Raw genomic sequence first — 12,101 nt, forward strand, 5'->3', positions numbered from 1 at the left:
CTTTTCTAATTAATGCTAACTACTTGCTGACAAGATAATTTTTTATGCGTGAGGGGAAAGAACTCAGAACATGGACTACATTAAATGATGTAATAGAAGTAAAGAGAGAACCATTTTCAATTTTGAAACAGTACATGATTATGTTAAGTTGAGGAGCTATAAAACATCCAGGGGATTTTTTCAGCATCCTGCCATCTAAACTTTGTGATTCTTCTATATTTTATTTGATCGCTATTATCAAGTGTATATACATAGTTTTAAATTAAAATTACAAGATGTAATAAGTCCTTGTGCAAAAAGATAAACATTTAATGCTAGAGCAATAGTCTACAAAGGAGTGATCTACACTGTTTTGCCTTTTTTCTTGTCAGTGGTAAGGCTTGCCCTCCCTCCCTCCCTCCCTCCCTCCCTCCCTCCCTCCCTCCCTCCCTCCCTATCCCTCTCACTCTCTCACTTTTATTATAACGTTGCCGCAATCTTGATGGAAAACTATTTTCCTACTTTGAGTTATTTTCCTAAGAGAGGTTTTCAGGACTCTCTTCCAGACCCCGTCAATCGCTCAGCCCAGCAACTTTAAGCTGAACTTAGCTGTGAACACGAAATATTCTCCAATATAGGAAGCACTAATACCAAGTCTGCGAATTGTCCACGTCCAGAACACCTGCTCGCAGGAACTGCCGAAAAGCCAGCTTGCCGATCCCTTTCCAGTGCACTCCACGAGTGTACACAGGTTACAAGATGCACCCTTACCTGCAGCAGAAGCAGAGGGAGGTTTTCCGGCGTGTACTCTCTCCTCAGGCAGCTCTCTAGCTCCCTCTGCAGGACATCTGCCTGAATAACAAGGGGCTTGCACTCTGCCACCTAAACCCAAAACAATGAATTTCAAACATTCTCAATCCATCAAATTTCAAATGTCACAAAATCAGATCTCCCGAAGGATACAGTGGTTTGCAGAAAGTAAACTTTTCTGGCGAGAAGTTCCCTAGTTTGGCGAAATGGAAAGTGTTGTCCTGAAGCCCCTCAGGCTCCTACTCACCCGGAGGGTTCTCTTCAGAGCCACTTCCCGTTCGCGTCTAAAGTGAGCGACATCCTTTGGTATTTGAACAGAGCTGCAGGAAGATTTGGACAACAGAAGTCGCGGTTACGGAAAGCTGTAATAGACAAGATGAGGACCGGCCTGGTGGCCCTGTGACTCTTTCCAGGCAGTCGTTTTAGAGTGAGTAATCACGCTGGGCCATTGGGGGTGGATAAAGGTCACGTTCTTCTGTCTCAGTCAGAACCTTTCCTGATCTACCTGATCCCTACTAACCTTTCCCCTCCCCTCACGGAGTCGTTCCTCCGCCTTTGGTTTATCCCAGTTTCCTGCTCCAGAGAGCAGGGAGGGTCGCGAGGGCAGTCATTTCCCGGTACTCGCCTTTCAGAAACCCCGTGCCTATCAAACCTTGCTATTTCTCCTTAGCTGACCCAGAAAACTGGTACCTTGTCACCGAAACAAAATGTTTTTATGTTCCTGCTGAGTTATCAGAGGGTAGAAACAACCCATAAATATCAGATGGGAAGTATTTCAGAAACTTCTTAAAGCAAGCTTTCTTGCCTCAGAAACATGGCTGGTCCCTAGGAAACATGTGGCAGCCATGCGGAAGGCTCAGCTGTTCAGGCCCCACCGGAGTCCTTTGCTCAGCTTGACCACAAGCTGAGGGACCCCAGTAAGGGTTGAAGCTCGGGGCGGGAAGGTTGGTGCTCTCCCGAGGAGTTCCATAGACAGTGTCAGGAATGCAGCTCTAGGTATGCCAGAGGACAGCATCCCCAAACAGATCCCACACTTGCAAGATTGGATGCTACAGCCTCTGGCAAGGGAGCCCCGCTGCATGCATGGTTCAAACGCACATGTGAGGGAGTCGGAGGGATGGAGGCAGACAGTCGACTTAGGTTGGTGTTGTTCACTTGGCGCCAAGAGGCCTCGGATAATGTAAAATACACCGTTATTGTGCTCCCTGGTGGAGGAGCAGTCCTGTCGGATACTAGGAAACTGGGGATGGAGTTCAGAGGCTAGAGCACCTGTCCTGCATGGCCAAGGCTCTCAGTTCCATCTCCACCACTAAGGGAAGGGGGCAGAATGGACAAAAAGAAAACACATGTTCTCACCTCAACAGCACGGATAATAAAGCTGAAACGGCGCAGAAAAGATTTGCACGGTCGCTGGACAAGGGCGGCTCAAATGGACAAGACCCTGGGCTACCGACGCCTCAGCACCCATCTGGACAATTGGTGTCGAGCTTTTGAAGCGGGAAATAACCCATCTCTGACCTCTTTCCCCGTATTTTGATCTTGGAGAAGATGGGGTGATGTGGGGGAGAAAGAGAGACTTTGAAACGATCTGGAGAGTGAAAGCCGCCATCGATCACAACTATACTATATTGTTTTCCGAAACTCATGGAGCTGGAGAAACAGCGACCCCACGGAAAGGGGCTCAGTTGTTGACGGAAGTTGCAGAAGTCTTCCCTTGCAATTGTGTCTCCCATCCTTGGCATGTGGGGAGCCTGGGCCATAGGGGGCTTGGCAGCCCAACTCTGCCTCAATCCATGCCACTCCCCTCAGTCAACCTGCCTGTGAAAGACCTAAGAGAGGCCTGTTGGAATCCTCTTTCTGCACACTGTATGAAGATGTGTCTCTGTCCTTCCTCACCCACCTAAGGTAGCTTCTGATTGGTTTAATCAAGAGCAGAACAGCCAACAACTAGGCAGGAGAAACTAGGTAGCACTTCTGGGAAGAGATAGGAACTCTGGGAAAGAACTGGAGGTACGGGAGATTCTCCAGCCAGACTCAGAGGAAGTCAGATGTACGGTACTGAGGAGAGGTAACAAAGCCATGTGGCAGAATGTAGGTTAATATAAACAGGTTAATTTAAGTTTGAAAGGCTAGTTGGTAACTAGCCTAAGCTAAGGCCAAGCTTTCATAAGTAATAAAAAGTCTCTATGTCGTCATTTGTGACCTGGCTGTCCACAGAAAGACTGGTCATAGAGTTTAATGAGCATAAGTGACTAACCCACAATAAAACGACCATTAATTCAGTAAATGTTGTGACATATATTTGTTCACTTGTTCAGCAGGCATTGTGAAACACGTAACTATTGCCAGGTCTAGGGCTTAGGGTATTATTAAATGAGGCAAAGAATATAAAAATTTAAAAAGAAAATTCGAAGAAAAAGAAAGAAAGAAGGAAGGAAGGAAAGAAAGAAAGAAAGAAAGGAAGGAAGAAAGAAAGAAAGAAGAAAAAGCAGAAAGGAAGGCAGGCAGGCAGGCATTCTTGGGAGAGGGTAGACAAGGCACCTGCCATGAAAAGGCCAGGGCCTGAGCTGATCCGCAGACTGACTCGGTGGGCCAGGCGCGTCTGCATCCCAGCACTCCTGCGGTGAGATGAGAGATGGAGACAGAAGTCCGGGAAGCCAGCAGAAGCAGCAGCTGAGAGACCTGTCTTGAAAAGTGGAAGCTGACTGGCACAGGAGGCGGCTCTCTGCCTCCCAGCCTGCACTCACGCACACTCGCGCACAACACACAGCGTGTATAAAAAAGGACTAAGGGAAAGAAAGAGAAATCTCAGCTAAATAGTACAGAATGCTGAAGTGATCCATCGGGAGTGGAGGTTGGTTTTTTTCTTTCCTTTAGAACTAGCACGACACCTAGCAAACAGCGAACATGCATCTTTTAGAATTTAGATTCTTCCAGACGGCTATAGTGTGGCATTTTGGGGCAACAGGGAAGTGGAGGCATCCAGGATTTTCTGTCACTCTGCTCTCAAAAGTCCCTTTAGACCTTCGTGTTACATGGCACGGCGAGGAATCGCTTGAGTGGTGTAAAAGCTGTAATATCAACACTTGATCTCTGAAATGCCATAGTTTTTATCCTATAGTATTATGTGGTAGGAGAGGGGCTTTGGCCTCATTGCAAATGAAAGACTAAGAGCAGTCAGTAAGGGCTGGCCTGGTCCTGTGATCGCTCCACCTCTCTGCTCCTCCGTGAGCTACCTCAGACAACCATGGAAAGTGCGGAGTACCTGTTCTTTTTATTTTTAATTTTTTCCCTCCAAGACAGGGTTTCTCTGTGTAGCCCTGGCTGTACTTGAACTCACTCTGTAGACCAGACTCTCCTCGAACTCACAGAGATCCACCTGCCTCTGCCTCTGAGTGCTGGGATTAAAGGCATGCACCACCACCACTTGCTTTGAAGCGCCTGTGCTTAAGAACCAGCTTCGGAATGAAGTAGAAACACACACAATTACTTTTCTTCACCTAATCTCCTTCCTATTCCCATTGGCCATTCACACTACACTTCCCCAAACCAGTGAGCTTCTCATGTTAACAGAAATGATCCTGGAGGCCCAGAGCGGAAAGACTCACGGACCCTCTGCTCCTCTGAATCAACCTGATGGCCCCCAGCAGCAGCAGGCACCGCCCACAGCAGGAGCTCCGGCCAGAACAGCGCTTCGGGCACCTGCGGCCAAATCTCTAGCCTTACTTAGGCTTTTAAAAGTCTTATCAAAATTAAGGTCATATTCAATTTTATTAGGTAAAATGAAACTTTTAATTTATAGTAGCTTCTGGGACTTAGAAAAATAGCACAGTATTTTCCCACCCGGTAAGATTTGCTTCAATAGAATAGCGTGGCTGTTCTAGAAACATTAAAGACAGGTTGGGGAACCTCACATTCTCTGTGGCCACACTGCCCTAAACACCCAGATCGCATCCAATCCCGGCAGCCTAGCTGGGCTTGTTAGTAGCGGCAAGGAGGAAAAGGTATTGGAAACTACCGTTGCGTGCCCTGTATTTGAGCATGCCTTGATGTCAACTGTTCTCGAAGAAAAAGAGCGGAGCAGACTGAGCACGTAGGATGAGAACGGGAGGCAAGGCCCTAGAAGCCCCAACTTGACCCTGCAAATTTACCTGAAGGTCCAGTTGGCTGTTCCTGAATGGAGCCCCCGTTCTTCCAGCTCGGCCTTCAGTTCGCTTAGCTTTACGGCCAGGTCCTTCTCCAATAGCTGCACCTTTTCTGTGGAGGAGAACTTATACACACCCTCCATGGTTCTGCTCGCTCCTCCGAGTCCCTGAAAAGGAAGAGCATGAAGCTTATGCGCCACCCTCTCAGCAGGCCCGATCCAGTGGTGGGGCTTTAAGCTGCTCCACAGAGTCAGTCGGGCCAGCTTTGTGGGAAGGGGCGACGGTTTACATTGCGCATGTGTGTACAGATGATGTGTGGGGATGGGGATCTGTTCACAATGTACGTGTAAAGGACAGAGGTGACTTCGTAGAACTGATTTTTACTTCCATCCACTTTTTACACGGGTCCCAGGGAGAGAACTCAGGTGCTCGGGCTACGCAGCAAGCCCTGTTACCCCGATTTGCTTCAACAGCCCCCAATGCCACTTTTGCAATGGAAGGACTGGCCAGATAAGACGTGGCTTCTGATGCAATTACTGCTTAGTGGACAGTAGGGAAAAGTAGGTTAGAGATGCTGCTGGCCTTGAATCTTTGGTCAACTAGAATAATCTTCAAGAACGTGCGTGCGCTCTGGCTCTGACTTTGAAGTTGGTTAATGAGATGCGTGCTCTCTGCTCCAGTTCTATGGTCTCCACGAAGGTGTCTGGGGAGTGCACACTAACCGCCAGGAGAGACAGCAAATGCTGACTTCTAACCCCGCTCCAGCCCAGATAAGGGTGCGTAAGGCCTCTCTCCTCCAGCCTGGGGTGTTTCTCCACAGAAAGGGTGTGTACGGCCTCTCTCCTCCAGCCTGGGGTATTTCTCCACAAGCATTTTTGAAAGTGTGAGCTTCTGGTTCTGGAAAATCTCCCAAGAATCTCAGTTTGGACATGACCCTTGTACATTTGGGCTTTGGAGAAAATCATACTCATTCAAATAAAATGTGCTTTCTTAATTTTGTCTGTCTCTAATCGACATTCCGGTTTTACCACAGAGAGTAAAAAAAAAAAAAAAAAAACTCTGCTGATTTCCCATCCCACCCTTATCTGCCAAATTCAACGTAATTGTTTCTTACGTCTTTAATGGTAAGAGTTAAAAATGCAAGTTGACGATGTGATCCCCGAGTCCTGGGACCCCCGCATTGCAGGGGTTCGGTGATGGTGTTTTGGCTGACTATACTTGTTCTGGACACAGGAGTGATGTCATGTCAAGAAACTGAAAGCATTTCAACTTTTTTCCCTTTTGACATTTATAAGTTCCTGCTTACTGCATTCTTTCCCCACTCCTTCTCCCTCTCTTTCAAACAGAATCTTACTATGTAGCCCAGGTGGGCCTTGAACTCCCCATCCTCCTGCTTCAGCTACCACAGGGCTGGGAATGCAGGAGTATGGTACCATGATGGGCTATATTTCTGGATTCCTTTCATATATATTTTCTCAAGCCAATCTGTTATCATTGCAACAAATAATCTGGCTCTGGGGATGCTTGCAGAGAGCCTTTCTTGGGGAGTCTGCATATTCTTTTATAAACATTAAAAATGGAATGAGTATCTATTTCAGACTAGATTGTGAACCTGCTGAGTCATACTTTTGCCGTTTGGCACTGTTGGAGCCTAATAAAATGCACTGTTATTGTTCTCAGCAAAGTCAAATGTTCTTCTGGAAAGGATTTGCCACTTGGCAGCGTCTTTTCCAGTTGGGCAAACAGATCAACAGCTGCCCTGACAGCTGCATTCCAGCCACAGCCAAAAGAGCAACAGACTGGTCCTGCTCCCAGAGGACAAGCCACTCCGCTGTCGCTTCCTGGGGAGTCTCAACACTTCCCAGATCTGAAGGGAGAACATTTAAGCCTGTGTTTACTTTCTTCATGGTCAAGTACAGTATCCAGAAAACTGACATAAAGAGAAGATTGCCCGACAACTGGCTGAGCCCTTGCGCCTAGCAGACATAGACAGACAGCTGTTTGTGGGGGAGGGAGAGAATGGGGAACACATATGAAGCACCTACTGTGTGTCAGGCCTACAATGGGACTTCACTGAGTTTCATGAGAGTTGAGTCCCTTTAGTTTCTCCAGTAGCATGGCTGGGGTGCTGTGGTTTGGAACTGAAATGTACGCCCACGGTCATGTGTTGAGAGTTGGTCACTCTCCCACCAGGGCATAGCAGAAACTTGAGGAGGAAGAGGAGGAGAAGGAAGAGGAGGAGGAGAAGGAGGAGGAGGAGGAGGAGGAGGAGGAGGAGGAGGAGGAGGAGGAGGAGCGTCTCCTTGGAGGAAGCAGGCCCCTGCTCTAGAAGAGTGCTCAATCCTGCTCTGTTTCCCTGCTGCCTTGAGGCCCGCAGCCTTCTCCACCATGCTGCCTCCCCACAGGCCCACAGCAATGGGGCCGGGCCATCAGGATTGTAAATCTCTGGACCATTAAGCAAGAAACACTTCCTTCTTAGAAGTTGGTTCTCTCAACCTTATCCCAGTGGTGGATGCTGATAGACACGTTGCTCAGGATTTCTGTATTCACAGTCACCAGTGGAACTAGCCTGTGGTTTTGTCTTAAAAGTTTTGTTAGATTCCAAGATCCGAAACAAGCTGGCTTCCTGAAGCAAGCCATCAAGTCTCTTCTCTGCATTCGAAAAACAAAGCATGCGGCTTGTATTCTTTCCTCATTAAATTTTCAGGAAAAATCACTTTAAAACATTTTAACCTTAAGTTTTCTTTATAGAAAGGGTTTCAGTTACAGAATAGGCTTATTTCTGTGAAACTGACTTATGTTTATTTTTACATTATACATATGGGTGTTCTGCCTCCGTGTGTGTATGTATGTGCACCATATGTATGCAATGCCCAGGTCTGCCTCCGTGTGTGTATGTATGTGCACCATATGTATGCAATGCCCAGAGAGGACAGAAAAGTGCATCGAATTCCCGGAACTAGAGTTACAGAGAGTTGTGAGCCATCATGTGGGTGCTGGGAATCAAACTCTGATCCTCTGAAGAGCTCTCCACAGACTTAACCACTGAGCCATCTCTCCAACCCCTTCAGATTTAGCTCTTAAAAGCTACAAATGAAGGCTGGTGAGTTGATTCAGGTAAAAGCATTGTGTAAGTCTCCCCAGATGCCATGGCACATGGAAAGAACCAACTCCCAAAAGTTGTCCTCGGGCCTTATGTGTTGTGACACACATACACCCCACATATACACACAATCCTACACAAACACAGTAATAATACCAAATAAAAATATTTTAAAAATTATGTATGTGACAACTCATATTGCCTATTTCATTTTGTGCCTATTTTAATTGTTGGGGACTGTGGACCCCCAGAACTTGAATTTCCTGTGACCCTCTGCCTGCCAGAGTAAACAACTTGTTTTCCTCTGCTTGCTGCTGCTCTGAGAAAACAACTTGATTTGCGGCTGCTCTGAGCATGAGACCCTCAGGACATGAGACCCTCAGGAGTTCCTGATGGCAGGGGAGTGGTTTTTGGGGGGCTTGCAGCTGAGAGTTAGGGAGTGGAAGGAGACCCTATATAAGCTGCCCTATAACACAATAAATGGGCATTCTTGGTACCCGTGTGTGTGTGTGTGTTTGTGTGTGTGTATGTCTGTGTTTCAATTTCAGGCCCTTGCCTGACTTGCAGACTGTACCATAGCACATGGCATGAAGAGCAGGCATTGTGCTACATTAATAAGCTTTTTTTACAGACCATTTCATCCCTGAAACACATAATTAAACTAATTTTGAAGGTCATCCATATTTTGAACAGTTTAGTGGAGATACAATTCTCACTGTATAGTAGAAGGTTCAGTCAGTGATCTTAGTGTCCTCGGGGTCGTACAGCCATTACCGTGATCAACTTCAAAGCCTCTGAGCTCCCCACCCCAAAGGCAAAGTGTTCTAATTGGCATCTGTCCCCGTTCTCTAAGCCATTCCCCCCGAGCCGAAAGCATCCACCAATCCCCTTTGTGTCGTCAACATTTATTTGTCCATTCTGGACATTTTGTGGACAGGAAATCACACCCCATGTGGTGTTTTATGGGTTGGCTTCATTGATTTAGCATGTTTTTAAGACTCTTCCATGTTAAAGCATGTACTGACATAGGACTCCTCTTTTGTTTGTTTCTGAGACAAGGTTTTGACCTTCCCATCCCCTTGCCTCAATCTCCCGGTGCCGAGATCCCAAGCACGTGTAATGTGTTGGTACTTCACTCCTTTCCGGTGTCTCAGTACCATTCCACTGTATGGCTTCATAGCATTGCAGCGGCTCACTGGCTGATGGGATGCTGAGCTGTTTCCACTCGGCGCTATGGTGAACACTGGTCTGAAGGTTCAGGTATCTGTGTAAAAAGGTTTTCATTCCCCTGGAGTACATACGTGGGAGTGGAGCTGCTGGGTCAAATGCTACCTGTTTGAACTTTGTGAGCAACTGCCAGATGTTTTTGAGAGTAGCAGCATGGTTATCTACACCTTCCTTCTGTATGGTGCGAGGGTCCAGTTTCTCTGCAGCCTTGACAAAACTTGTTACTTTTGGCTTAAGCTACGGCAGTCAGTATGAAGTGATAAGATTTTTCATTTGCCTTCCAGTAGTCACTGACATTGCTCATCTGTTGATGAGTTCTATGTTGACCTCCTTCCTCCTCCCACTCCTCTCCCTTTTTTTCTTCTTCTGAGTTGCAAGTGTTCCTTTAAAAAAAAAAAATCCCAGGCTGGCCTCAAAATCCCCATGTAGCTGAGGTTGGCCTTGAATTCCTAATCTTCCTGCCTTCACCTTCCATGTTTGGGGATTATAGATCTGCATCACCACACCGAGCCTGAAAGTGTTCTTTGTACCTTCTATATATGTATCATTTATCAGATATACCTTAAAAATATTTCCTTCATCCTATGGGCCATTTTTCATTCTCTTGACATTTTAAAGCCTCAACACTGTAGTGTGTATAGAATGCATAAGGCCGTATGCTTTTACATTGATAGTCATGGCTTCTCTATTTGTTCTCTGTCTTGGGAATATATCAACTTCATTTATGTTATTTTTTCCCCACGCTCGCCACAAGAGGGCGCAGGCACTCGGGCCGGACGGCCAAAAGCTGCCCTTTCTCAGGCAGGAGTCGAACTTGGGACCTCTGGACTCGCAAGCACCGTGCTTAGCCGCTGAGCCACCACTCAGCTCTCATTTAGGTTATTAAATAATTAATATTTATATTGATTTTTAAGGCTACTTATGTCTTTGGTTGATTTCAGTTCATCACTTACTATTGCTTTTAGATCTCAGGTTTAATTTGCTTTTGTTTTTCCAGCTCTTGAGATTCATATAATCTGTTCATGGTATCTATCTTTCCTCCACAGTTCTGGGGGTCTATCACAGAGTAGGCAAGTGCTTCACCAACGAGCTACATTGCCAGCCTTTAAACATTGAACATTGTATGTTTTTCTCTAAGCTCTGCTTTAGTTGAATCCCATAAGCTTTGAATAAAGGGCCTGCTGTGTATGCGTGAGGACCGGAGTTCAGATCCCCATTGCCCATATAAATGCTGAGAAGGCATGACAGTCTGCCTATAATTCCAGCCCCGAACAAGCTAGCTAGCCAAACTAACTGTATCAGCAAGTGCCGGGTGTGACTGGGAGAACCTCTTTCAATGAATAAGATGGAGAAAAACAGAGGGGTGTTCCTGATGTTAGCGTAGGGTCAGCACACACAGCAGGCCATACCACATCCATGCATAGCCCCCTACATGTGAATATGCATGTGAGCGCGCACGCGCGCGCGCGCACACACACACTAGTTAGTTCTGCCCTTTACTGCCCCTTAGATATTTTAGTTTGGCTCGTTAGCCTTTTGAGTCATGCAGCTTCAAAACCCTGGCTAGTGTCTTAAGAGGAAAACTGGGCAAACATTTCCCCGTACTTTGCCCCCCGCCCCCAGCATCATGTCCCCTCGGTCCCTTTGCCCCACTGCTCTGTTCTCAGGCATGGCCTCCTGAGACTCTTGATTGACAGCTCAGCTTTTCTCTCCGCTCATCTTTGAACTTCTGGTTTTCCAAGATTTTGAGCTGATGATTTTCAGGCTCTGTTGGTTCAGAATCTGGCAAGCAATCGAGTACTCCCTAGGTTTTGCTAACAGAATTACAATACTACGGATTTGACTCTTCTATTCCAGTCCGCCCCCAGACCCCTTCATACATCTCCTCAACCAGCAGAAAGTCAATGTGTATTTCAAATTTTTTTTTTCAAGACTGTAGAGCAGGCTGGCCTCAAACTTGTGGCAATCCTCCTGCCTCGGCCTCCCAAGTGTTGGGATTGCAGTTGTGAGCCATCATGCCTGGTTTTCAGACTTTAGATCCAAAGCTGCCGTTCAGTATCTTGAACCATGGTCTTTAAGACTCTTCTTTGACCCCTCTTTGTTATGTTTGAGTTCTAGACCCAAAGCACCACCAAGACCAAGTTGAAAATGGCTAAGAAACCAAACAACTTGGGCCTGGATTCACCTTGTTTCTGGAACCCTAGGCCTTCCAGTCTTTGTTGCTTCCATGTTAAAAGTCCACACCGAGGGGGAAATGTTTGTCATTGCTGGCTCTGTGTGTGGTGCACTTGGAGATGTTTCCCTCCATCTAGTTCATTACAAAGACACTCTTAGTGGTAACTCAGCAAACCCATGTCCACATCATGGAATGTGCTAGAATTTGAAAAATACTGGTGAACAAATCGAATCTCTTCTCTGAAAGAGGGGGAGAATTAAGCCCAGTCTTCTCCATATTGTAGGAGAATTCTGCCTGTGCTTTTCTTTCTGCGGTGCTGTGCTCAGAGAGAGAGAGAGAGAGAGAGCTTTTTTTCTGTCAAAACTTTATTCTTTAATTCTCTGTTGCTGTCAGAATGTCTCTTAGACCTTCCATAAAAGATGAGTTTTCATTCAGAAGAGTTTGCTGCCCAATCTTTTTGTTCCCCATAATATTATGTATTTCCCCTCAAATAATAGCAGACCATCCCAGTGTTTGTTCATAGAAAGGTTTTATAACCACCAAGGAGCAAGGAAGCATGCATGAAAGCTGACACACTGCCCTGCCGCAGTGAGCAGCAAGCACCCTGTAGTCAGACAGAAAGCCAACAAAAGCAGACTGCTGTCATTCATTTTCATCAGAA

The 12,101-nt window shown here is 46.4% G+C and overlaps 1 protein-coding gene across 1 annotated transcript in view; it reads right to left on the reverse strand.

Annotated features, from left to right (window-relative positions):
* Positions 1-12,101, reverse strand: part of LOC119821713 — a 179,439-nt gene that overhangs the window by 157,275 nt on the left and 10,063 nt on the right. Inside the window, exons 2-4 of the mRNA XM_038340846.2 lie at positions 4,941-5,101; positions 1,037-1,109; positions 751-861 (exon numbers count right to left, since the gene is read on the reverse strand). Coding sequence (XP_038196774.2) covers positions 751-861; positions 1,037-1,109; positions 4,941-5,077 — 321 coding nt within the window. The 5' untranslated portion in view covers positions 5,078-5,101. The remainder of the gene's footprint in view (positions 1-750; positions 862-1,036; positions 1,110-4,940; positions 5,102-12,101) is intronic.

Source organism: Arvicola amphibius, chromosome 8, assembly GCF_903992535.2.
Source record: "Arvicola amphibius chromosome 8, mArvAmp1.2, whole genome shotgun sequence".
Classification (NCBI taxonomy): domain Eukaryota; kingdom Metazoa; phylum Chordata; class Mammalia; order Rodentia; family Cricetidae; genus Arvicola; species Arvicola amphibius.